Here is a 25,321-nt window from a genome sequence, read left to right as displayed (position 1 = left end):
ACTGCTGTCACCACCATTGTTACCAAGAACATCATCACCCTCACTGTCCCCACCATTAGCACCAGTGTCACCATCACTGTCCCATCATTACCATCGTGATGCACCTCACCCCTGTGGTCATTGCTGCCATTACCACCAGCAGCGTTACTGTAGCCACGACTGTCACTGTCATTTTCACCACCATCCTCTTCCTTTCTGTCCTCTCTCCCCCTCTGCTGAACCGGAAGTGTTGCACAGAGATTAAATTTCACTGCATGAGAAGAGAATAGAAAACTCTGGAATGTTGAGTTATGGAGAATCATAGGACCACCTAGGAATCATGTAACCCAACCACCCCACCCCATCTTATAATTGTGGGAATTGAGACCCAGAGAGGGGAAGTGATTTGCCCAGGGTGGTATATCCTGTTTGTGGCACCCTGGATTATAGCCAGGTTTGGTGTTCTTTCCACCATGTCATGCTGCCGTTCCTAGGAATCCACTGTCTGGGTATCTCTTTGAAACAGGCAACTGGACAGAAGGCACTGAAGGTAAGAACACATTCGTTACTGGCTCTTGCCACCATGTGCATGGCCAGCCTGTTGATATGCCCTGTGCTGCACACAGAGCCCAGCCTGTGGCTGGGAAGTCTGCTTGCAAGACCACAGACTCCTTGGTCCTTAAGAGATTTAGACATTTAACGACTCCTGTTTTCATTCCGGTATGTTTTCTGTGGCGCTTCCTTTCTATGGGGCCGACCACAAAGGCTTAGGGGCAGGCACGTCCTACCTGTACCTACGTTTGGAGCTGGGCTAGTTGCTGCCTCCCACGTGGTAGTTCTTTTTTTCTTTTTTTTTTTTTTTAAACAATAGCTTTCATGAGGACTGACTGGCCTACAGTAAACTGCAGATATTTGAAATGTTTGATTTGGTGACTTTTGACGTATGTAAACCCTGGCAAACCCTTCACCACAATTAAGCTAACAAATAAGAGATTCCTTCTCCCCATTGCTAATTATTCCTTCCTTTCCCTTTCTCACTGTAGACTATGTATTTTCTAGTGTTTTATATGAATGAAATTACACAGTATTTGTCAAAACTTCATTTGTTTCTCCAGTTTACTGATAATGTTGAGCATCTTTTCATGTGTTTGTCACTTGTATGTCATTTTTGGTAAAGTGTTTCTTGATGAATTGACTCTTTTATCATTATGAAAGGACCCAAAAGATATAATTCTTTGTTCCAAAATCTACTTTTGCTGATATTATATAGCTGCTCCAGCTTTCCTTTGGTTAATGTCAGCATAGTTTATGGTTTTCCATATTTTCACTTTTAACCAACTTGTGTCTTTATAGTTAAGGTTTTCATGTAGATAGCTTATCGTTGGGTCTTACTTGTTTTTTGCATCTGGCAGTCTGTGACTTTTAGTTGAGGTGTTTAGACCATTTACATTTAGTTGAGTTGTTTAGACCATTTACATTTAATTATTGATGCGGTTGTACTTAAATCTACCATCTTACCACTTTGCTCTTTGTTTCATCTGTGGTATGGACTCCCTTTTCTGTCTCCCTTTGGGTGAACTGAGCATTTATGGTTTCATTCCCTCCTCCACTTGCTTATTAGCTGTAATTCTTATGTCCTTTTAGGTGTTGCACTAGACTTTACAGTGTATATTTTTAAGCTACTTTCTCCTTTCAGGTAATATTATACCAGTTCATGGATAAGAACCTTACAGCAGTGTATCGATATCTCACCTGCTAGGCTTTGTACTTCTGTGTTCAGACATTTTACTAATGTACATTATAAACTTCACAATAAATTACTTTTGCTTTAAATAGCCAATTATTTTTTTAGAGATATTTAAATAATAACTTTTTAAAAACATTTTTTTGTATTTATACACGTAGTTACTATTTGCAGTGCTTTTCATTTCTTTGTTTGGATTTATCTGGTTCTGTTATCCTTTCTCTAGGACTTTTTAATCAACATTTGTAAGGAAGGTCTGCTGGTGATGCAGTCTTTATGCTTTTTTGTGTCTTTATTTTTACTCATTTTAAAAAGATATTTCCCTAGGTATAAAATTTAGGTAGTTTTCTTTTTCAGTGCTTTAAAGATGTCGCTCTACTATCTTCCGACTTGCATTGTTTCAAACAAAATCTGTTGCCATCACCTTTGTTTCTCTCTATAATGTGCCCTCCCCTCCCAGGTCCTTCCATCCCGTGACTAAGCCACTTTAAAATTTTTAAAAATTTGTTACTGGTTTTAAGTAATTTAAGATATACTTTGTTAATAATTTTCTTCATGTTTCTTGTACTTAAGTTAATTGAATTTTCATTATGTTTGAGAAAAAATCAGTTATTATTTCTTCAAATATATTTTTCTACATTCTCCTTCTCTCTTTTAGAGTAATCCAATAACATACATTAAGCTGCTTGAATTTGTTCTGTAACTGTCTGGTGCTGTAGTCATTGTTTATTGTTTCCCCTTGTTTCATCTTAGAGAGTTTCTATTACTGTGTTTTTACATTTGTTAATCTTTTTTCCTGCTGTCAGTCACATCTCGATTGTTTCTTTATGTATATGTGTGTGTGTGTGTGTGTGTATTTTTTTTAAATAAAAGCAAAGGAGTCTTGTATAACAAGAAGGAACTTTTCTCCTAAGAGAGAAGGTGTCCTCTAAGAAAAGAAGAAAAAAATTTTAGGTAGCACATGCATGAATGAAATACACATTGATGGATGGATGATAAACAGTTACTTGTGTTTGTTTATTAATCAGAACTCTTCTTTGCAAGTGACAGAAACTCAACTTGAACTACCTTAAGAAAAGGAGAGCCTTGTATTGAGTCATGAAATAAAAGGAGAGGTTGAATAAATGAACCACTGAATGTCAGAGATGCAGCTGGTTTCAGAAGGAACTTACATTAGGTATTAAACACCGTGGAGACTGTGTTGTCTTGTTTTTGGTATCTCTCTTTGTGTTGTCTGTATTGTATCTCCGTGCACAGTGGCTTCTTCCATGAAAACATCACCTCTCATTGCTGCTGAATTACAGTCTTCGGCTTCTAGAGGGGAGCTGATTTTTTTAAACAGTTTGAAAAATTCAGAGAAGAGACTGATGACCTATCCTGAGTCAGGTACTTATCCCTGAATGCATTATCACTGGCTGGGCAGGGCAAGTCCAAATACCAAGATGGCAGCTCCCATGAGAATTCAGGGTCCAGTTTCATCTTCTTTATGAGGCTTTTTAGTTTTGATCTCTAGAATTGGAGTCTTTTTTTTTTTTTTTTTTTTACATCTCTAACATTCTCAATCTTTTGTTTTTTAAATGGATAGAATTTAATTACAATAATTGATTTAATGTTCTTATCTACTAATTCTATCATGTGTGTCATTTCTGAGTCAGTTTCTATTGATTGATTTTTCTGCCTCCTTATTGTGGGTTGTATTATCGTCTTTAAATATCTGGTAATTTTTGAGAGGATTCCAGACATTGTAAATCATACCTTGTTGGGGCTGGATATATTTGTATTCCTATAAATGTTCTTCAGCTATGTTCAGGGATGTAGTTAAGTTACTTGGAGATGGTTTAATCCTTTTAGGTCTGACTTTAAGCTTTGAGCTTTGTTAGACAGGACCAGTTTAGTCCAGGGCTGTCCCTACTAAGGCAAAACCCTCTAAGTAGTCTATAATGTTCCATGAATTCTGAGGTCTTCCACGCTGTTAGTGGGAACAGGAACTATTCTAAGCCCTGTGTGAACTTGAGGCATTGTTCCATTTAATTCTCTTGGATGGTTTCTTTCTTGGCCTTGAGTAGTTTCTTCATCTAATACACTGATCACTTCTCAGCTGATGACTTGGGAGACCCTCTGTAGCTCTCCTGAGTTCTCTATTTGTGCGGCTTACTCCTTTCTGGTTCTTCCCCTGTGAACTCTTGATACCTTGATTTCCCTGGATTCCAATGCTGTTCTTCAAGTTAGGTAGAACAATGATGATTTGCCTTTCCCTTTCCTGAGCACATTCCAGAAACTTCTTCCAGGAAGAAGCTGGGAGCTCACCCAATTTGGTTCCCATTTCTGAGGATCACTGTCTTTCACTTCCTGGTGCCCAATGTCTTGAAACACTCTCTTTCATATATTTGTCCAGTTTTTTGGCCATTTCAGATGGATAAATATGGTTCCTGTTCTGACTCTGCTTGTCCTTTGAACAGAGTTGAATGCAGGTGCTTCCCACCACATCAGAGTTGGGGAAAAAGAATGCTTCCTCCCAAATGACTTCTGCCCTTCTTCATCCCCCTTCATCCCACCTTGCTCAGGGTGACATGGGGCCACCACAGCTGGGACAGTGCTGTAGGACAGGGGAGACCATGCGTTTTCCACCCTGCTCTCTGCTTTACTTCTTAAGCACTGTTTGGCCAGTGTACCAGGGGTAGGGCAAGGCAGTCCTTGGAGGGCTGACTCCCCTCTGTTGCAGAGTCTGCAGATAAGTCGTGCCTTCCTGAGAGAGCAGGCACGTGGTAGTGTTCAGTTTGCCAAGCCAGCTCTCCAATGTATAGAACTCCCGGTGTAGTTGAAATGCTAAGGACAAAGAATGAAGACAAGGAGAATAGTAGATGAGGGAAGACCTCAGAAACTCTGCAGAAGGTGACTGATTGCCCTGGTAGAGCTCTCAGGGTGGCATGGCCATGCTAAGGGTCCGATCTTTATAGACCCAGAAACTTCTCTATCTTTGCTCCAAAAAGCCAGTGTGTCAGGAGATGCTTTCCAGTGAAACAAACCCACAAGAACATCATTGATTGGTAAAGCAGATGTCGACTTGTTCCTACTGAGAAACACGGTGGCCTACAGGGGTGGGGTTTTCTGCTGGGGCTCTGGGTCTGTTTCTGATGTGCGGGTCATGAGACCGTTAACAGGGCATGTGGTCATGGTGGGGTTGCCACTTTTGTGTGTAAACACAGATGGTAACAGTTTCTGAAGCCCAAACTGGGATTGGTTTGACTGAATGTGTTCTGATTTGTAATTCATGTCAAATCACATTTAGGTACCTTTTTGGTTACTCATTGGCCTTGAAATGAAGGCCGAGGTGTGCCTTCAGGATGGCCGCCCTCAATCTGGGGAAGGTGACAGCCGCGCTTACGTGCTGAGCCTGGTGGTTCTATTTTCAGTGGGAATGGGGGCAGATTGCAAATTAAGCTGATGAGAGACGGAACAATCATTTGTTTCCTTCATGCCTCTTTGCTCATTGCACAATATTTATTGAGCCGCTCCTATGCACCAGGGCTGGAAAGTGCCGAGAAATAGCGGACCCGTGCCCTTGTTTCCTAGCTGGAAGTGCCCGAGCAATTTTCGATTCGACCTCTAAGGAAGCCTTCCCTTTCAGGTTGGAAACAACCAGCTTTGGAAGGAAACACAGGCTGCGTGCAACCTGGGAGTCGCCGTGCCTGCATTGGTGGCTGTGCTGGGTTCCCTGCTGGCTGGGCACCGGCCCCGCTACTCCTCCCGGAGCGCTCCGGGCATCCCTGAGGGGGCCGGCAGCCCGGTCATGGCCCCGTGTCTCCGTTTGTTGCAGGTTCCCCCGCCTGCACAGCGCGGTGATCAGGACCTTTGTTCTCGTACAGCACTACGCGGCCGCGATGATGGCCGTGAGCGGCCTCTCGCAGATGAAGGACTACACGTCGGTGGAGACGCTGGAGATCACCCAGAACCTCATCAACGCCCCCAAACAGTGCCCCTGCGGCCACGGGCTCATGGTCCTGCTGCGGGTGCCCTGCTTGCCGCTGGCGGCCGTGGCCTACGAGCGACTGGCCCATGTGCGGGCGCGCCTGGCCCTAGAGGAGCACTTCGAGATCATCCTGGGCAGCCCCAGCTCTGGCATCACCGTCGGGAAGCACTTTGTGAAGCAGCTCAAGGTGGGCGCTGGGGGGAGGGGCGGGAGGGGTGCCACCGCCTCTGGCTGCCTCTCTTGTCCTGTCCCTGCCTACTGGACCGAATTACTTATAAATGTTGCCCCCCCCAATGCTTTGTCTTTCTCTTTTTTTTTTTTTGAAGATTTTATTTATTTGAGAAAAAGGGGGAGAAAGAGTCAAGTGAGCCAGACTTGGGGGAGGGGCAGAGGGAGAAGCAGACCCCCCGCTGAGTGGGGAGCCTGACACAGGACTTGATCCCAGGACCCTGAGATCATGATCTGAGCCGAAGGCAGAGGCTTAACCGACTGAACCACCCAGGTGCCCCCGTCTTGGAGTCTGTAAGATCAGACTTCTGGGCTGCCGTGTGCCTTTCCTTCTTCCTGGGAGTGCTTTTCTCCTCCTCCTTGGTTTAGTGAACGGTTTAGCCTGTAAACTCAGCTGCTGCCTTTTCCACTCTCGGGAAGCTGCCCCTCCCTGCCCCTTGGTTCTCCTCTGCATGGAGGCAGGGGCTGGCGTGGTGCTGCCTGTCCTCTGGCTCTTTCCCCAGGCGGTGGAGGGCAGGGGCCACCCCCACAGCTCAGCACCCCCCGACTAGCACAGTGCCCGGCCCTTAGCTCCTCACTGAGCCCGCAGAGAGGGAGGGAAACGCAGGAGAGTTACACAGGTTCCCGAGGGAAGAGTTGAGCAGCAGCTGCGAGGGAGAGGCCCGGTTAAGGAAGCTCCGTGCAAACGGTAGACACAACTGCGAACGCACACTTGGTCCCGGGGACGCGGCCGCAGATGGCCCGTGACGGCCGCCACGGGCCATGCCGTGGGGCTGGGAGTACGGCCGGGAAGCCGACGACACGCTTTCTTGTCCTGCGAAGAACTGTCCTTTTCACGAAACGCTTCCGGTCAGGAGGACGCCGTAGAGCTGTCCGAGCTGGGCCAGTCCGGACGGGAGGAGGCTCGCCCGCCTCACTGCTTTCCCTTCCCGCAGATGTGGCAGAAGATCGAGGCCGCGGAGTGGCGGCCTCAGACTTACCTGGAGCTGGAGGGCCTGCCGTGCATCCTCATCTTCAGCGGGACGGACCCGCACGGGGAGTCCTTACCGAGGTGAGCCGAGGGGCTGTGGCTGCCCGTGCCCGCGGCTCTGGGGGGCGGCCAGGCCGGCCTGCCGGTGCCCGACGGCAGGTGGAGTCTTCACGTTCACGGTCACCACGGAGTTGTGTGTTTATCTGACAGTTTTCCGGCCTGTGGCGGTGGAACGTGTCTGAGGTCTGGGCACCATTCCCTCATTGGCCGACAGGCCCCTTTTGGGCTGCCTGGGCGGGGGGGTGGCTGTTGCTGGGCCTGTGGGTGGAGGTCTTCCAGCTGGGGTAGGGTCGATGCCTCTCTCGGTTTCTCCCCGCGAGGATCACCGTGTGCGCTGGGGAAGGCTCTTCTGTTTAGGAAAGAATCTGATCATCTTGGGGGTCAAAGCTTCATTTTTCCTGGGGTGTCACTGCTGGGAGAGCGGGGCCCTCCCGGTGGAGGAGGCATTCTAGAAACGGGGAGGCGGCGGATGCCCCTCAGGAAGGGCTGCTTTCCACACACAGAGCGGACTGTCTCAAAGGCTGTCTTCCGTTGGAGACCACAGCCACACAGGTCAGCTGTGAACCCACTCAGTGTCTCCCGGGGTCTCTGGGCCGTCACACGGACAAGTAGACACTTAGGACAGAAGGTCACTGGGTCTCCAGTAAGGCAGTTGCTTGAATGAGTGGCAACAGTTTGGTTCCTAAAGGTTTACTTAATACCATGGCGAGGGGAGGCAGCCACGCACTCTTCCCTGTAGAACAAAACAGTACGAGGGGACACTTCCTGAGTTCCTGTCTCGTGCTGGCACTGTACCAGATGCTTCTCAGGTGCTGTTGTTCATTTTACCCTCACTACTCTAGCCCTGGGGGGAGGTCCTATTTCACTGTCCCCTTTGAGCAGTGAGGGAATGGGGCTTAGAGATTAAGTGTGGGTGGAAAACCACGGACTCCAGGCTGCCCACCTCCAAAGCTGGGGTTCCTTCCCCTGGGCCACCCCACACATACACAAGGGCTACTGCACACGGCATCCTCGCAGGCCAGTTAAAGGGGGCTCTAAAACATTTGACCTTGGTTGTTGCATTTCACACGGATTATTTCTTCCATCCCTCAACTCTCTAAGAACTAAGACAATGCCTTAAGCCATCTTAAATTTGAGCAAGCACTTACTGAGCACCTTCTCTGTATTAGACCCAGTGTTGGACTTTCCATAGAGAATTTAGTCTTTGCAAGGATAGCATCACTGTCCCATTTTGTAGATGAACAAATGAAAGGCCATTTGCCTGAGGTTGTAGAGCGTGACTGGAACCCGCATTTCCTCTCTCCTGGCGTGTTGCGGTTTCCATCCCACAACCTGAGCCCGCATTGGCCTGACCTCTGTGCCCACTCCTCTGCCTCTCTCATTGCTTGTTGGGGTCTGTCTTCCCAGACAGACTCCTTTCTCATACGGCGGTGACTTAATTGTCCATCTGTCCCTAGCATCTAGCACCGTCCTGGCACATTTTAAATGCTGCTTGACTCATTAAATGTCCGCCAGCTGCATACAGTCCTCAAACAGTGCACTTAGATGGCTGTTAGTTAATTCTCATCTTTGAGATGAGAATCTGAGCCTGCAGGAAGTTCCGCTGCTTGAGAAACATTCTGGCCCTAGAAAGTAGCAGAGCTGGGGTTCAGGCCTGCTCTTCTTCTGGCCTGCAGACGCTCTTTCGATGACAGGACGGGGCTGAATCCATGGCAGGTGCCCCCAAGACGGTTACTTTTCAACTGACCTGGTTGCCAAAGGCTCACCATCTGGTGATCTGTGTTTCCGTTTGCACAAGTCCGAGGCCCTAACGAGCGGCAGGGGCTGGTCCTGATCCCCATTCCCACCAGCACTGGGAGAGGGGCCTCACTGTACAAGACACTCAAAAGATACTATCTGTTTCCTCCAGGTCTCTGAGGTACTGCGACCTGCGTCTGATCAACTCCTCGTGCCTGGTGAGGACGGCGCTAGAGCAGGAGCTGGGCCTGGCTGCGTACTTTGTGAACAACGAGGTTCCCTTGGAGAAGGGGGCCCGGCATGAGCCCTTAGAGAGCGACGCAGAAAAGCTGAGCAGCACGGACAACGAGGATGAGGAGCCCGTGACGGAAGGTGAGGGGTGGCGGGTCTGCCTCGCCTTCTCATCTTGGGGGCAGCCTGCCCTTGTGCGGCCCTGGGGCTTGTCTCGTGGGCAGGAGCTCTGATGAGCGTGGTCTAGAGAGGTCTTTGCAGGAGATGGCAGGTCCCTTGTTGCATTCAGATTTTGCTTCCTGCCCCTCTTTCTGGAGGTACAAGAAAATGGAAATCCCAACTGTGTTCTTCCGAGCTCCAGAATTCTTAGAGAATAGGAAGGGAAATCACGATTTCTCAGGACTCTGTTTCCTGCTCTGTGTGACTTGGCGGTGGCATTCCTGCCCCAGATGAGTTTTCCTCTGTGGGAGTCTGCGGGATGGGTCAATTATGGGGACTGATGATAAAAGGCTGGTTTCATTCAAGGACATGAAAATCCAACACTCTATTTTAATAGGGCCCATGCATCAGAGCAGGGCTTGGATTCAGACTTGTCAATAGCACAGCAAGAGAAAAGACACAGATGTTTATACAAACATGGGAAGCGTTTGTGGGGTGTGATGCGGGGTCTTCCCGCTGACTGTGTGACTTGGAACACCTCCTGCTTCCTTTACTGGCTTCAGATTGCTCATCTGTAAGACAGACTAGAAGACCCTCTGGACAGACTCTGCTGGGGCTGTAACGACCTTGCACAAACATGATTGTGACCCTGACATTAAGATGCCTCAGTCTCCCTGTTGTCCATGGGATGAATGCACATTCCTGGCATTTTACAGCCTGCCTCTCTAGTCTCTCTGTTCATGCTTCTCACACTGTCCCCTGTGCTGTGGGTCTCACTCAGCTCATCGGGGTTCCCTGGCTGTTCCCTGCTCTTGTTACTCTGGGCCACACAGAGGCTGTCCTGTGACTTTGAGCTCCCTCTCCTCTGTGCTTTACCTGGAAGCCCCTGCCAGCCCTTCAGGGCTCAGGTTGGGTCACTCCTTCCAAGAAGTCACCTGCTCCTGTTTTCCCGTTCCTGGTGGGAGCCTGGCTCCCAGGTCTCTCTGTGCTCCTTACACCTGTACCTGTGGGTCCTGAGAAGGAGTCTGCGTCAGCCGGGAGCGCCTGAGTGGCCTGTGTTCCCCACTTCTGTCTCCTCGGGGCTCTGTCAGAGGCAGGTGCCTGCAAGATGGTAGTTCAGTCGGCAGATGGATGGACAAACGCATGAACAGATGGTTGGACCCATGGATGGATGGATGGATGGATTCATGAATGGATGGTTGGATGCATGGATGGGTGGATGGATTCATGAATGGATGGTTGGACCCATGGATGGATGGATGGATGGATGGATGGATGGATGGATGGATGGATTCATGAATGGATGGTTGGACCCATGGATGGATGGATGGATGGATGGATGGATGGATGGATTCATGAATGGATGGTTGGACCCATGGATGGATGGATGGATGGATGGATGGATTCATGAATGGATGGTTAGACCCATGGATGGATGGATGGATTCATGAATGGATGGTTGGATGCATGGGTGGATGCTAGGTGTGAACACACTCTGCAAACTCAAGTGCTGGGCGAACACATGAGATGATGATCACGAGGCATGTTCAGCATATGTGTCTTGAAACAGGCTCCACCTCGGAGAAGAGGAGCCCTGTGAAGAGGGAGAGGTCCCGCTCCCACGATTCCGCGTCTTCGTCTCTGTCCTCTAAAGCATCCAGTAAGTCTCCAGGTGGGACACAGTGCACTTCTGCAGAGATAGTGGATATTTTTGGATATTAGAGAATGAGAAGAGATCTTTATTTTCACCTAGAACTGGAAAGAGAAGGGGGTCTTTGAAAACTGGAGTTTCTTCAGGAGTGATTGTGTTTCTGGATTCGGGTCTGGGTTGTGAGGAGTTTGGGCAGGAACTCCGAGTTCCTGGGAGAAGATCGTGGACTCTGTCCCTCTCAGTGGCCTGTGCTGGGTGGTGTCCCCTTGCTGCTTCCCAGGCAGTTGTTCGTTTAGGGAATGAGTTGCCCCGAGGGAGGAGGGGGGCTGGGGTGAGGTGTTCTTGTCGAGTCTGAAGGCAGAGAGAAGTGCACCCAGATTTCCCTGGGGGAAAAGCAACAGAAGGCAGCAGGTGTCCCCTGAGCCCTGGACCCAGACCGCAAGGAACTGTGGGGAAAATGCCCAGTCTCTGCCTAAGGGAAGCTCCGCGTCTGGGAGTAGTCAGGACTGGCCACATGAGACAGTATTGCCTGTCTTCCTGTTGTGACCGTTACCGAGAACCCACTCTGTATCTGAGTCCGGGTGGAAAGACAGGTCAGGTACAGCCCGCTTTTGGGGAGCCCGTGGTCCCTCGCCACATGTGCCGCAGAGGCCTCCTTGCAGTCTGTGCACACGCTCCTGCATGTGAAGTGGGACAAGCGTGTGGGTGAAGAGGCAGATTTAGGGGTCGGGTTTGGCCCCTGCAGGTTTCAGCGAGCAGCTGGCCTGTGTGTCTCGGAGGAGAAGATAGGAGGGAGGGGGCTTCGGCGGTGGAGGCGTGTGTGGGGTCTGGGCCCAGGACGCGGTCACGTGGGCTGCAGCTCTGTGCTGACGGGCGGACGGGCGCCTGGCTGGGGTCAGGGCGCAGCTGTGGGGTCAGAGCGCACCAGGGGGTTTCGGGTCAGTCAGAAAGCCAAGTGCTGTAGCCTCTGGTGTCCTCTGCCCCAAACAGGGCCCAGGGTGGAGCTGGCGAATGGCTGAGTGGGGGACTCTGCTATTCCGATAGCCAGGAATGGGGCTTTGTTCTTCCCCAGTCCTGATGGGATTGCTTTTTAGAAGGTTCTGGGGACACACTGCTCTGTGCAGTGTCTCCAGGAGTAGAATGTCCAGGCTACAAGCCCGGCTCTCTCCATCTGGAGTTCTTCTGTTAGTGAGGTGACTTTCATACTTACCTGGCAGGGGAGGTACCCTGGTCACTGAGGTGACTTTCTTAGCCGGGACTCTTCAGAAGGGCCTGAGATCCTTAGGGGTCTCTGACGAGGTACTTCTCATGGTGTTGGCTACTGTAGACTTCAGAGATGAGGGGATGGAGGCCCAGGGAAGTGAGATTTGGCCACAGCCACATGAGTTGGGGTGGGGACCTGGGTGTCCCTGGGTCTCATCTTTATAGACCGGCAGTTCCCCTGGATTCAACTGGGGACAGACCAGTGGAGGTCTGGGGTTGATGGAAAGAAACGTCTGTGTGGGCATCTGTCCTCAGGGTCCCGCCAGGCTGGCCCTCACGACCTAGAGAAGCGGATGAAGGCACCGGGGTTCCCTTGGTCTGCTTTTGGGATCTTGTGCCTCTTTGATGTCCTTCAGGCCCGTCTGTCCCCTTGCCCCGGGCCAGGACACAGGTCCGGGTCCCTCACAGCCTCCCCGTATCTGCTCTTCTGCTGTCACTGTTTCAGGTGCCTTGCTCGAGGGCGAGGTGTCAGCCGGAGCCTTCAGCGGAGGGGGCCGGCCTGTGAGGAGGGGGCCGGCCAGTGCCGTATTTCCTCCTCTCATGGTTGCGGAAGCATCTGGAAGGGCAGGCTGGCCGCGCAGGCCATTGCTGAGTGGCGGGACCCCTGCTGGGGAGCTCGGATCCACAGGGGAGGTTGCCTGAGCGGCGTGGTGTGTGGGGTACGGGCTGAGCCAGGGGCAGGGGGGCGGGAAGGCCTTTCTGCGGAGGGTGGTGCGGGGCTGTTGGCCTCCCTGGGTCTGTCTCCTGGGGAAGGACGGAGTGAAGGCTGCGGTGCAGCATCCTGTCTGCCCTGCTTTCTGCGGGGCCTGAGGTCTGCAGGGCTGATGCGAGCCGGTACGCGCGGCCTCGTGTGTGAGGCTGGGGTGGTATGAACTGCCCGGCGTGGGGCCACACTCACCCAGGTCTCCGCGGGGTGCACGTGGGGGAGGGGCAGCAGGAGGGCCCTGTGTGGGGGGCTGCTGTGCCAGCTGCCCCTCCTCTCCCGATCCTTCTGAAAGTTGGGGGTTCTCGCGTTCGGTTGAGGCTGCTTGTCCTGCGAGTCTCGCCGGCACTTTGAGCTCGAAGCTGCCCGTGCTGGTGCGGAGGCGAGGCGAGAGCCGCGGGAGGGACGGCAGGCAGGGGTGCTCCCGGAGCACCTGCACGGGGTGGGGGGGGCTCGAGCCCACAGGGCAGGGGCTTGGGGAGCACACTGGTCAGGCGGTTGCGACGGGGCAGCTGTTGAGGCCGGGCACCAGGTGCCGGGGTGGGTGTCGGTGACGCCGGCTGTGTCCTGGCGAGCCGTGGCTCTGTCAGGAGGCGAGACCGTTTCTGTGGACCCAGAGGGGGATTTTGTTCGTGCAAGTGTCCGGTGGTTGTGAGGCACGGGTAGTTTGTGTCGCAGGAACAGGAATGGTGGGTGCCTCGGCGAGGGTCCTTCCTGGGGCGTGACTGACGGGCGCGTCCCTCCCCAGGCTCAGCGCTGTGTGGCGAGTCCTCGGCTCCGCCCGGGGCACCCTCGCAGGGGGAGCGGGCCAGATCGCCACAGCCCTGCGGCCCCTCGGAGGAGGCCAGGGCCCCCGGGGAGAGACAGAGGCCCCGAGCGAGTCGGGGGCCACCGTCGGTCATCAGCAGGCACAGCCCTGGGCTGGCCTCCCAGCCGGACCCTGGCCCGAGAGCCGGCCAGAAGAGCGTCCAGGTGTCGGTCACGCCGTTGTCCTCCCAGCTGCCCTCCTCGGGCTCCTCCCCCTCGTCTGTGGCCCCCGCGGCCGGCACGCTCCTCCCGCAGGCCTCCCAGTGCTCCATGACCAAGGCCTGCCGGCAGCCCCCCGTCGTCTTCCTGCCCAAGCTGGTGTATGACATGGTCACGGCCACCGACAGCAGCGGCCTGCCCAAGGCTGCCTCGCTCCTGCCCTCCCACTCGGTCATGTGGGCCAGCTCCTTCCGCCCCCTGCTCAGCAAGACGATGACGTCCACGGAGCAGTCCCTCTACTACCGGCAGTGGACGGTGCCGCGGCCCAGCCACATGGACTACGGCAACCGCGCCGAGGGCCGCGTGGACGGCTTCCACCCGCGCAGGCTGCTGCTCAGCGGGCCCCCTCAGGTGGGTGCTGCCCCGCGGGGCCCTGGGCTGCGTGGGGGTCCTCGTGTTCATGCCCGCGGGGCAGGTTTGGGGCTGACAACATCCCCTTGGTCACATCCTGCCGTTCCCGTGGCAGACCCTGCAGTGGGCAGGGGGTTCGGAGGTCGGGACCTGCTGCCGCCCACGGCTGGCTGACATCCAGGCTCGGGCCTCATGTTCCTGCCTGCATGATGTGGGGGCGGAGAGCTTCTCGGGGGTGGGGGGTGCTTCTCCTTCCCACGGCCAATCTGTGCCAGTTAGAACCCCCCCACCCCGCCCGCACCCCTGCCCAGGGTTCTGCACCAGAAGATTGTGGTAGTAACTGGGAGGCAGGAGGCCCGTCCCCGTCCCAGCCTCTCACCTCACTGTGTTTTCCTAACGACAAAAGACTGTCGCCGTTCTCAAAATGGCAGCCTCTGCCACGTGCTGGGAGTGTGTGAAGATGACCGTGTCCGGTCCTGGAAGGTGCTTTGTCAGGACAGCACAGAGGTGGGAGCTGGGCTCCGGAGTGGGCTCGGATTCTGGCTCAGATAATACCTGGCGCCCTGGGCAGGAGCCAGCCTTCTCCGTGCCCCAGTGTCCTCTCTGAGAATGAGGATAAGCATGGCACCTGAGTCGGAGACGGGAGCATTAAACGAGAGAGTAACCCCAGGGCATCTGGAGGACAGCCTGACTGTGGGGGGCACATGGGGTCAGTTACTGCTCTCTTCACCCCTGTCGGCACCGTCCTGTCCCGAGCCGGAATGTGCTGCCTCCAGACTCAGCCTGTTCCTTATAGTCTGGTCCAAGAGATACAAACCCGCAAAAATGTGTATAAGAATGCTCATTTTAGGGGCGCCTGGGTGGCTCAGTGAAGCCTCTGCCTTCAGCTCAGGTCATGATCTCAGGGTCCTGGGATCGAGCCCCGCATTGGGCTCTCTGCTCAGTGGGGAGCCTGCTTCCTCCTCTCTCTCTCTGCCTGCCTCTCTGCCTACTTGTGATCTCTGCCTGTCAAATAGATAAATAAAATCTTAAAAAAAAAAGGAAAAAAAAGATTGCTCATTTTAGAATTATTTACAATAGTAAAACAAACTGGGAACAGCCAAAGTTCCGTTGGTCAAGGTTGGTTGAAGAACTTGGGGTACAACTGTATCGTGCAGTTCGGCCATAGAAAGTTGGAGATCGATCTCTAGATGCTGACATGAAAATTTCTCTAAGATTTTAAACTGAAAAAGTTGAAATCAAAATTGAAAAAAATCAAAAATAATATATACACGGTGTAATATCAATTAGGAAATTAAGCATCGGTGTATATATACGTCTCTGTGCATGAAAATCCCAAAAAATCCCTGGTGGAATTGCCACTGAGGAGGAAGTGGAATTTGTAAACTTTCTTCTTCATCGTCACTCTGTATTTCTTGAATTTTTTAATGGGTGAGCGTATATTAACTATCTGTAAATTTGAAAAAAGGGGATCCTGGTTTCTTCCTACTGTCATGTTATTGGATGGTATCTTAAAAAATTTCACCCATTTGATAGGTGAAAAATAATATATTATAGTTTTGTTAAGGTTGAATATATTTTTATATATTTATGGATCACTGCTATGACTTTCACAGTGATTTTTCCAATGTGTTTCTCTTGTTTATTTTTCCTGTAAGCATTTGACCTTTCCCTGTTGCTTTGCAGGAACTCTTTACAGGTTACAGATGTTAATCCTTTGTCTGTTACTTGTATGGCAAATACTTTTCTCTGAAGGTTCGCCTGGTGGTATTTCATATTTTTTCTAAAGTTAGTTATTTCTGTTCATCTACATTTGTTGACTACGGACTGTGAGCCAGGCACTGAGCTGAGAACTTTGAAAGGGCATTCCCAGAGCAACAGGGTAGGAGGTTAGCCCACAGGTGCCTGTTTAACCACCTGCAACCAAAGTGAACGAGGTCTCCTAGTGTCCTAGCCTGGTGTGGGGCAGACGGAGTGATGGACTCTGTGATAGAAGAAGGAAGACCAGGAGGAGAAAACTCATTTCCTTTTCCTGGCCTTAGGAGAAGAAAAATGAGATGCCAGACTTTAAAGTCTTAACACAACAGAGTTTATTCTTTTATTAGAGACCTCTCAATTAACACAAATAGCAATCTAATTATGCAAGATTTTTTTTTTTTTTTGAGAGCGTGTACAAGTGCATGGGGTTGGGGCAGCCGGAGAGGGAGAGAGCAAATCTCAAGTAGGCTCCACACCCAGCGCGGAGCCTGATCTCACGGCTCGATCTCACAACCCTGAGATCATGACCTGAACCGAAATCAAGAGTTGGACGCTTCACTGACTGAGCCACCCAGGCTCCCCAACCCAAGATCTTTTTGAGACATTATTATGCTTTGTATCGGCAGTTCATCTTTCGAAGCAACCTTTCTTCAATATCGATTCAAGTCCTAGTTCAAACAGCTTAGAAAGTGTGGCCGGTTAGAAGCAGAAGCGTGCTGCCATGATTTATAAGCGGGCAGGTCTGCTGCTACGGGAGTCTCTGTGTGGCCTGCCGTGCTTCTTCAGGTCCCATGTCCCCTCAGATGGCTTTGCACACCCCCGGCTCCCGCTTTAACGAGGTGGGGTCTTTGAAGGGGACAGGTGACACAAAGCATGTCCGGTGCTCCAGCCAGTGCCTGCTCGTGGACGGGGCGTACTGAGCACCAGCTCCAGTTTTAATGTCTTCACAGATTGGGAAGACAGGTGCCTACCTGCAGTTCCTCAGCATTTTGTCCAGAATGCTCATTCGGCTGACGGAAGTGGATGTTTACGATGAAGAAGAGATCAATATCCGTGAGTTTTGCGTGGGTGACCCTTGGGCTTGGAAGCCTCTTCAGTCCGTTTCTCGGGTGACCGTGTGTCCTTTACCCTCTAGATGGAATTCTCAGATCAGTGATCCCACTCATCCCAGGGGCCTTGAGGGCTGCTTTTCTCTCTCCCTTGTTTGCCGTCATTTTGCTCAATATCAGAGTAGCGCCTGGGAGCTCTTTGTGGAGATAAAATTACCACACTAAAAATAACCACTGTTTGCTGTGTATCTTCCTCGTGTCCAGCCCTGTGCTGGATCCTTTCCATAAATCGCTACATTTAACTTCCGGCACATCCCAATGAGAGTAACTACTTATTTGCTGGTAAGTAACTCGCTCAGGCGCCCAGCTGGGAGACGGCAGAGCTGGAGCTGAACCGGATTAGGCAGCTGCCCCTGGAAGGCAGGACTGTCCTTTGGGGAGGGTCCCACTCAGGCAGCTGAGCGCAGAGATCTGTATCTTAGGACAGAATGGAAGTATATCATTTCTCCTTACTCAGGGAACAGAATTTGCCCAGAGGAAGGTAAGACGGCTGTCTTCTGCTCCCTACCTCACCTCCTCGCTCCTTCCTCCAATGGCTCATCCACTTGGTCTGGTAAATGGATCTGATGCCTTGGGAATTAAAATTTGCATGAGGCGTCCTGTCTGTGGGCAAAGAAAGGGAACCAGTATGTTGCCCTGACGTCAAAAGAGCACTATTTTTTTTTTTAAGATTTTATTTATTTATTTGCGAGAGAGAGAATGAGAGAGAGCATGAGAGGGGAGAAGGAGGGAGACGCAGACTCCCACGGAGCAGAGAGTCCGACGAGGGACTCAATCCCGGGACGCTGGGATCATGACCTGAGCCAAAGGCAGTCGCCTAACCAACTGAGCCACCCAGGCACCCTGAATCGCACTTCTTTTTATTGTATACATTTGAAGTGTACAAATGATTCGATACACTTATGCATTGTGAAATCACCACTACGACGAAGCTAATGGACATGTTCCTAGTTGCCATGTTCCCTGCAGTGTTAGTCACCACAGGCAAGACACAAGAGCCACCGTATGTTGCCCGTCGGTGGGTAAATGTCTATCAGCAGATGGATGGATAAAGAAAAGTGTGGTATATACATGTAATGGAATATCATTCAGCCTTAAAAGAGAAGAAAGTCCCACCATTCCCAAACACACTTCTTTAGATGCTCCTGACTGTGAGTTTTGACTTGGAGAAAATTTGGAACCAAGGAAGCTCATCCATCCTTTAGTCTTTCCTTTGAAGGAAAGAGGAGGGAGGCTCTTCATCCAAGCTCTGAGCTTTCACACATCCCTCCTCACAGTTTGGAACTGAATTTCAGATGAAAATCAGCAGACCTGTTGAGTGTCTATGTCCTCACTTTCTTGGCTATCCCCATGACAAGGACAGGATTTGAACTCAGTTTATTAAACTTCAAAGCCCATATTTTCAGAAATTCTCTTATTGCCTTGGTTTTTCCTTTGGATGGATAATTGCTGTTTAAGAGGTTTGTGAAGATTAAGATACATACGAAGCAGTGAGCGTCTGTTACATATGCAGTAAACATGCCTCTCATCTTCTTTGTTTCTTCTCTTGTGGACATGCACTCTGCCCCTGTGTACATAGCATGGATATAAAAATCAGTATATTACATAATTTGTGTTGGACCATCTAGATTTTTTTTTTTTTTTTTTTTTTAGCCAACAAGCATTGAGTGAGCATCACAGATTACCCCAGTTATGATATAAAATGTAAGATAGAATTTGGACCATGAATGGTATTAGCATTCAGAAAGGAGAAACCAGTGGCCTTGAACGCTCAGGCTTTCTAGAACTACAGGGGTAGGAGTTGGACATATTAGCTCTGTAGCATTTAGACAGAAGACAAGAACGGGAACTATGTTAGGTTCCATTGGCGGTGGGAACCAGTGTGCTACATATGGGGGTGGGGAACGGTGCTGGGGGGAAGTGCAAAAGGAGCAGTAGGTATATTGGGAGGGGCTGAAGTCAGCATGGGAGCCAGAAATGCAGGAAACGTGGCACAGGCCACGGATAAAAGGTAGACCCAAAGGCACCTCTTACTTCCTTACTGCAATCCTGAAAATGTGATGTGTTCCAGGAGCCTTTGAGATACAATAGCGTCCCCCAGGAACCCAGAGACTCAAGGACAGCTCTATCGCAAGCATTGTCCTTACACACATTCAAAAATCAGTCATTCTCACTTCCTAGTTAGTCGCTTGTCTGTGTTTCTACCAATCTTACAGATCTCCGAGAGGAATCAGATTGGCATTACCTCCAGCTCAGTGACCCCTGGCCAGACCTGGAGCTGTTCAAGAAGTTGCCTTTTGACTACATTATTCATGACCCGAAGTATGAAGATGCCAGTCTGATTTGTTCCCACCTCCGGAGCACAAAAAGCGAAGGTCAGCCTTACAAAGCTCCCGCGCCACCTTCTTCCGGAGTACGTAGGGAGAGCCTCTGAGAGAGCTGAACTGTGTTGGCGATGAGCTCAGTTGTCTGGGGGTGGGAATTAACCAGTAGCGTCTGGGAGAGAAGCGAGGTCACTGCCTCAGTGGACAAGGAAGGGCTCTTCCCGTGAAGGTGGGCTGGCGGCTCCGCACGTGCGGACAGTGATGGGTGCGCTCCTGGGGGTGTGTCATGGTCAGGGCATCCTTGAGGTTCTGGTTCATAGGGGACACAAGACACAGATGCTAATGTATGAATGGGGGTTGTCCTAATGAAATGCACATACCTCCCTCTCTAGCCTCTGTGTCTTGTTCCCCCTCCTCCTTCAGGGACCACCGACTGTCATGGTATTAGGACCCCATAGGGTTTTAGGGTCACCATCAGCAGACATTGGATATTAGTGGGCCAGTATGGTTTTTAGCACAGACTGGGAGAGTTGAATGAGTGGAAAGGGCAGGAGGAGAACCGCTGTCTCACACCAAGAATTCTTTCTGTCTCTCTGAAGCATTTTCACTGACTGGTCCTTCCCATAGACCAGTCTCTAGCTCAGGTTTGGGGTTAAAATCTCCATCTTGCCAAGTCGTTCGGCAAACCAGAAGCCGTTCCTCAGCAGTATGGCATCTGCATAAGAAGCTGGCAGTCCGTTTGCGTTGCCGGGGAGCGAATGCTTGAATCTGTGTTTACAGCCGTAGGTCCATTAGTAAGACCCGCTGCAACCACGGTCTGTTGACTCCTCCCGCCGAGTCACCCTGGGCCCAGGCCGACGTGGTCCCCCCAGATCCCAGCACAGAGTCTCGGTCCGCTGCATTCCGAGCGGGCAGCGGAGGGCGCAGTGGCTGTGCCCGCGGCTGCTCGGTGACCGTGACCGGTGTTTCCTGCAGACGGGGGCGTGTCCCGGAAGCCCGAGGAGCTGCATGCGCGGCGGCAGACGGCGCGGATGAGGCTGTCCAAGTACGCGGCGTACAACACGTACCACCACTGCGAGCAGTGCCACCAGTACCTGGGCTTCCACCCCCGCTGCCAGGTGGGCTGCGCGCCCGCCTGGCTCCCTTGGGCGCACACCGTCGGTTCTCTGTTCCGCTGAGTTTCAGTTGTCATTCCAGAGTGGGACGTGGAGGGTTCTGGAAGCCTCTGCCTCTTGGTCCACGTGTATCTCCAGTTCCCTGCAGGGATCTGCACAATGCTGACGCCACAGAAGCGCCTCTCCCGGGGTTACACTTTGCTAGTGACTGTGCATGTCCGCATTTTCTTTACGTTCTAGCAATTTCCAAAGTGAGTTCAGGGCAGCAGACTGAGTGCTGATGGACCAGCCACAGAGATGAATAAACTCTGTCCCCATAGTCAAGGCACACAGTCTAGGGATGGCGAGATGCCCATGGAGAGAAGAGTGAACAGAGAGAACAGTGAAAAGCCGGCAGGAAAGGCAGTAAGGGGAAGCAGAGAAATTATGCAGAGAAGGAGAGCCGTTTGCACTTACTGAGCGCCTACTGCGTGCCAGGCAACGTGCTGGGCACTTCTGACGTGTCGGTACTTCCTCTAACCTTTTTACGTAATAGAGAGTGACACTTACTTTAGACACGGGTAGATGGGTAAGGCTACAGATGCCGGGCCCTGGCTGGTCACCTGGAGGTGTCCGTGTCTAAGCTACACCTATTATCCATTCAACACGTGCTGGAGAGGAAACTCTCCTATCTGGTTTCTTACTTCATTCTCACTAAAACCTTGCAAGGCAACATTATCTCCATTTTGTAAATGAAGATACCATCTTGGGTGGGGAACAGAGGAGAGGGTTTTGACGAATCAGTAAGGATTTGCCAACGGGCCTAGGCAGACAGGAGGAAAGGGAACCATGTCTGCAGGGGAGGGAAAACATGAGGTCTTTGGGGGAATTAGAAGTGATTTTAGTCAGGCATCACTGGACGTTAAAGTGCAAGGGGAGGGTGGTCCCAGGAGAGGACACTGGGAAGGGGGGTGGGCAGAGGGCCCGCCACAAAAGGCATCAGGTTCCGTCAGGACAAATACCATATGATCTCACTCATCTGTGGAATTTAAGAAAACAACAGAGGAGCACAGCAGGAGAAGGGAAAGAAAAATAAGATAAAATCGGAGAGGGAGGCAAAGCATAAGAGACTCTTAACTCTAGGGAACAAACGGAGGGTGGGTGGGGGGCTGGGGTAGCTGGGGGATGGGCATTAAGGAGGTCACGTGACGTAATGAGCACTGGGTGTGGTGCGCAGTGGGTAAATGACTAAATTCTACCCCCAAGACAAATACTACATTCTATATGTTAATTAAAATTAAATAAAACGTTTTAAGGAAAGGCATCAGGTGCTGCAGGGAGGGTGGAACGGGGACCTCTCCAGGGAGAGCTTCAAGGGGCGGCCTGATGCGGGCAGAGCTGCATTTTGCATAGTCCGTTAGCATCCGTGGGTGAGTGCACGGAGGGCCTGTGAGCCTGGTCCTGAAGAAGGGGCAGGCAGGACTTTAGACGTAGTGTTTCATTTCAGACCTCGGTAAGGGAAAGGGGAGGAAGGAATAGCTGGGACAGCTGGAGGTGGTGGGAGCCAGGACACCTGCGAGGCCCACAGGGTGTGCAGGATAGCTCATGCCCTTGACTGCTTCCAGAAGGTTCTGCAGCAGCCTGAGCATGGGCTTGCCAGCTCTGTCCCTTTTGCACAGGGAAACAGCAGACAGTGGCTTTAATTCTCCCAAGTCTGCCCAGCCTTCAGCTATCCCTGAAGTAGCATCAAGACTGATTCTTTTTTAAACTATTCAATTTTACTGGAGACAAAATTGGAGAATGCAGATGAGCAGTTTTTTAAAGAATTAAAAATAGTAATTCTATTTGCTCCAGATAAGCTGTCCTAACATTTCCTCCTTGGAGATGAAATTTTTCTTTCAAAGCAGAGAAAATGTAAATGGAAATGTTCCTTTAATTTTGAAATTTAAGGAACCGGAGGAGACTCACGGGTTTCAATCATGGTCACATCAGTTAATGTCTGCAGAGAATTAACAGAACTGAGGTCCAGAGACCCTGGACTGGACTGGGTCCAGCTCCGGCTGGACTGTGCCCCCGTGTCCAAGGGTGCTCGGGTCTGGGGGCTGCAGTCACAGCGGACTCAGAACCAGGCCACGTGAGAAGTGCTGAGGGGGGCCGCTCCCTCCTGGCCTCTCCAGCCTCAGTTCCCCCCGCTCTTTCCCTCTCTCAGACCTCCCTGATCTTTTTCATAAACCTTCCTCAGCTGCATCCCCCCCCCTTGCTCCCTCCCCCACGTCAAAATCTATTTCTGTCTCATCTCTGCTCCCAGAGGGCTCTGCGGTTTTAGTGGAGCCACGGTAGGCATGTACGGCCGCTGTGTCCTGCGTGGCCCGCCGTCTCTGGGCCCTGGGGATTCTCAGGAGTGCAGGGCACATGCCAGCTGCCAGTCTGGGGAGGGGCTGTCCACTGGAGGCGGAGAGGGGTCAGGGAATGAGGCTTGGGTAGAGCCGTGTAGCACCGTGGCCTGGGCAGGAGTCACACCAGGGGGTGGTGCAGGCAGACGAGGGGTGAGGGGGCGTGAGGCTAGGCCTGGGGATGGGAGCAAGCCCAGGACCTCTGAGTGTCAGTCCCCATGTCCACACAGTGGGGACGGGGACGGTACCGCCTCATAGGATTGCTCCTGACGGCACCGAAGGGATGGAAGGGGGCGCAGACACAGTGAGTGTGACAGAAGTGTGTAAGCGTAAGCACTTAGTGACACGGTTTATTACTATGTTGTTACGCGTCATGCCTATGATGGAAAAATGCATTCAATAGAGTTAAAAAGTGAGGTGTGGCGTGAAAGCCTTTGTGGGTAACCTAGCGGTTGGGGTCAAATCCAGGGTCCAGAAGGCGTCGGTGCCTAGAAGGGTGTAGCTGGGTGAAGCACGATCCGAATTAAAGATGGGGAGGCCTCCGGCCGAGTGGGGGTGCGCTCGCGCGTGTCGGCCCAGGAGCAAGACCTGGGGGTCCACACTTCGTACCGGAGCCGGTCTGCGGGCGGGTTTCTCGAGCTGCGGGGCAGGTGGCACCGAGCTTTGCGTTGTCATGCCCGCGACGGGCCTAGGTTCTTCCGAGCGGTGGCGGTGGGCTCTGCTGACAGGCTCTGTCCTTTCCCGCCACACCTCAGCTCTATGAGTCCACGCTGCACGCCTTCGCCTTCTCCTACTCCGCGCTGGGGGCGGAGGTCCGGCTGCACTTCATCATCCCCAAGTCCAAGGAGCACCACTTCGTCTTCAGCCAGCCTGGGGGCCAGCTGGAGAGCATGAGGCTGCCGCTCGTCACCGACAAGGTACTGGCTCCCGGGCGGGGCGGAGCGGGGGGACGGGCATTCTCGTGGCCGCAAGTGACCATTGCGCTGGGACCTGGAGACCACGGCCGCCTCCTGAGTCAGGGCAGGGGGAGATGGGCACGGTGGCTGAACTTGGAGGAGGCCGGGGGTGCTGGGGCTTTGGGTCACTCCGACTGCACATTGAACTTCGCTCTGCCGCTCTCGAGTTGTGTCGTTTGAACCTGGTCCTGAATATTGCTGAGCCCCTGTTCGCTCACCCGTGAACCTGGGCCGTAGTAAGTCCTGCAGGAGCTTCCCGTGAGCGTGATTTGGGGCGACTGAGGGAAGACACCTGCGCGGTGCCTGGACGATGACAGGTGCCCCCTAGATGTTTGTCCCTTCCCCATCTTGCCTCTACTGCTGTTACAGAACGGTTGAAGCTGTCTGAGGCGGTAGACTCGTGCAGTGACTGGCCCCCCACCCCTGGGCCTGTTACCTGCACACAGTGACGTGTCTCACAGCCAGCCTCGATCCGTCCGTCCTTCTCTGCCTTCCTCTGGTATTTCGGAAGCAAATCCCAGATGGGGCATCACGTCACCCATAAAACATGCATTTTCTCTCTTTTCAAGAGGCTGTTCTTCCCAATTCACTGTCTCTGTGACCGGCCTCCTTAGGGGCGCTGCTCCCAGGGACACCTGCTCTGTCGGATGAGCCCGACCCTGCAGGGTCCGCTCGCTGCCCTCCCGCCAGCCCCAGCCGGTGTCAGCCTGCTGTGGAACGCTGCTTTTCCTTCTCCGGGTGACGGGGCCGGGATGATAGGGTGGAACAGCCTTTCAGGCCCGACAGGCTTTCACCGAGAATCAAAAACATTAGTGAAGAACCAGTGGGACCTTTGTTATGGGGTGTCTCGTATCCCGCGGGCTGGGGTAGGCTGTTGCCCCGGAGGAGGATTTCTCGGTTACCCCGCTCACTTCTCCAGCCAGCGCCCACCAGAACTTGCGGGCGCTACCTACAGCACAGCCGTACGGCAGGTCCTCTGAGAACCTCAGAAGGAGTACAAGACCTAGCTCAGCCAAAGTGAAGAAAACATAGCTATTTATGTAAAAGATTCACATCCCGAGTGGATCAGGAGCTAGGCTGTATGGATAAGGCATTGAAGGACTTGCAGACATCCAGAATAGCATGGACTCGGCACACAGCTGATGCTAACTGGGCAGGGTCATGCGTTTGGGTCATTGGGAGATGCTAGTTGGGGTTGTGTAAGACCGTTTCCAAACAAGCACTGACTTCGCTTCTGATTTTCTGGGCCAGCAGCTGGGGCTTGGTCCCGGTGTGTGGGGACGCTGGCTTGGATGCGCTCACTCATGTCTGCGCTTGGCCACCAGGTGGGCTGGGGGCTGGCGCTTAAGGGTGGTCGCCGTGGGAGGCCCGTCCCCGCTCTGCTCCCTGTGGTGTCTCCTCCTCCAGCCACCAGCCCTGGCTCATCCCTGAGAGGGTTCTGAGAGAGGGAGCCTGTGCCCGTCCTCTGGAGGCCAGGCCCGGAACTGGCATAACCATCATTTTCACTGTTCTGTGGGTAAACGCAAGGTCCCAGGGCTAAGCTGGATTGCGTGAGTGTGGGATGGGCTCCATCTTCTGACGGAAGGTGCTGCAGGGTGACCTTTCAGAGGGAGGG

At 52.3% G+C, this 25,321-nt stretch overlaps 1 protein-coding gene across 2 annotated transcripts in view; it reads left to right on the top strand.

The window, feature by feature from the left end:
- Nucleotides 1-25,321, top strand: part of GREB1 (growth regulating estrogen receptor binding 1) — a 72,215-nt gene that overhangs the window by 37,710 nt on the left and 9,184 nt on the right. The window contains exons 17-25 of one of the 2 annotated variants that reach the window (XM_044262065.1): nucleotides 5,541-5,880; nucleotides 6,857-6,972; nucleotides 8,861-9,060; nucleotides 10,649-10,738; nucleotides 13,444-14,072; nucleotides 16,781-16,883; nucleotides 19,156-19,314; nucleotides 20,239-20,381; nucleotides 23,506-23,667. In XM_044262065.1, the coding sequence (XP_044118000.1) occupies nucleotides 5,541-5,880; nucleotides 6,857-6,972; nucleotides 8,861-9,060; nucleotides 10,649-10,738; nucleotides 13,444-14,072; nucleotides 16,781-16,883; nucleotides 19,156-19,314; nucleotides 20,239-20,381; nucleotides 23,506-23,667 (1,942 nt within the window). Of the gene's footprint in view, nucleotides 1-5,540; nucleotides 5,881-6,856; nucleotides 6,973-8,860; nucleotides 9,061-10,648; nucleotides 10,751-13,443; nucleotides 14,073-16,780; nucleotides 16,884-19,155; nucleotides 19,315-20,238; nucleotides 20,382-23,505; nucleotides 23,668-25,321 lie in introns of both variants that reach the window. The other variant, XM_044262064.1, reaches the window with a different exon arrangement.

Source organism: Neovison vison, chromosome 8 (genome assembly GCF_020171115.1).
Source record: "Neovison vison isolate M4711 chromosome 8, ASM_NN_V1, whole genome shotgun sequence".
In the NCBI taxonomy this organism is placed as follows: domain Eukaryota; kingdom Metazoa; phylum Chordata; class Mammalia; order Carnivora; family Mustelidae; genus Neogale; species Neogale vison.
The sequence above is the reverse complement of the archived record's forward strand: the minus strand, read 5'-3'. Positions and strand labels throughout refer to the sequence as shown.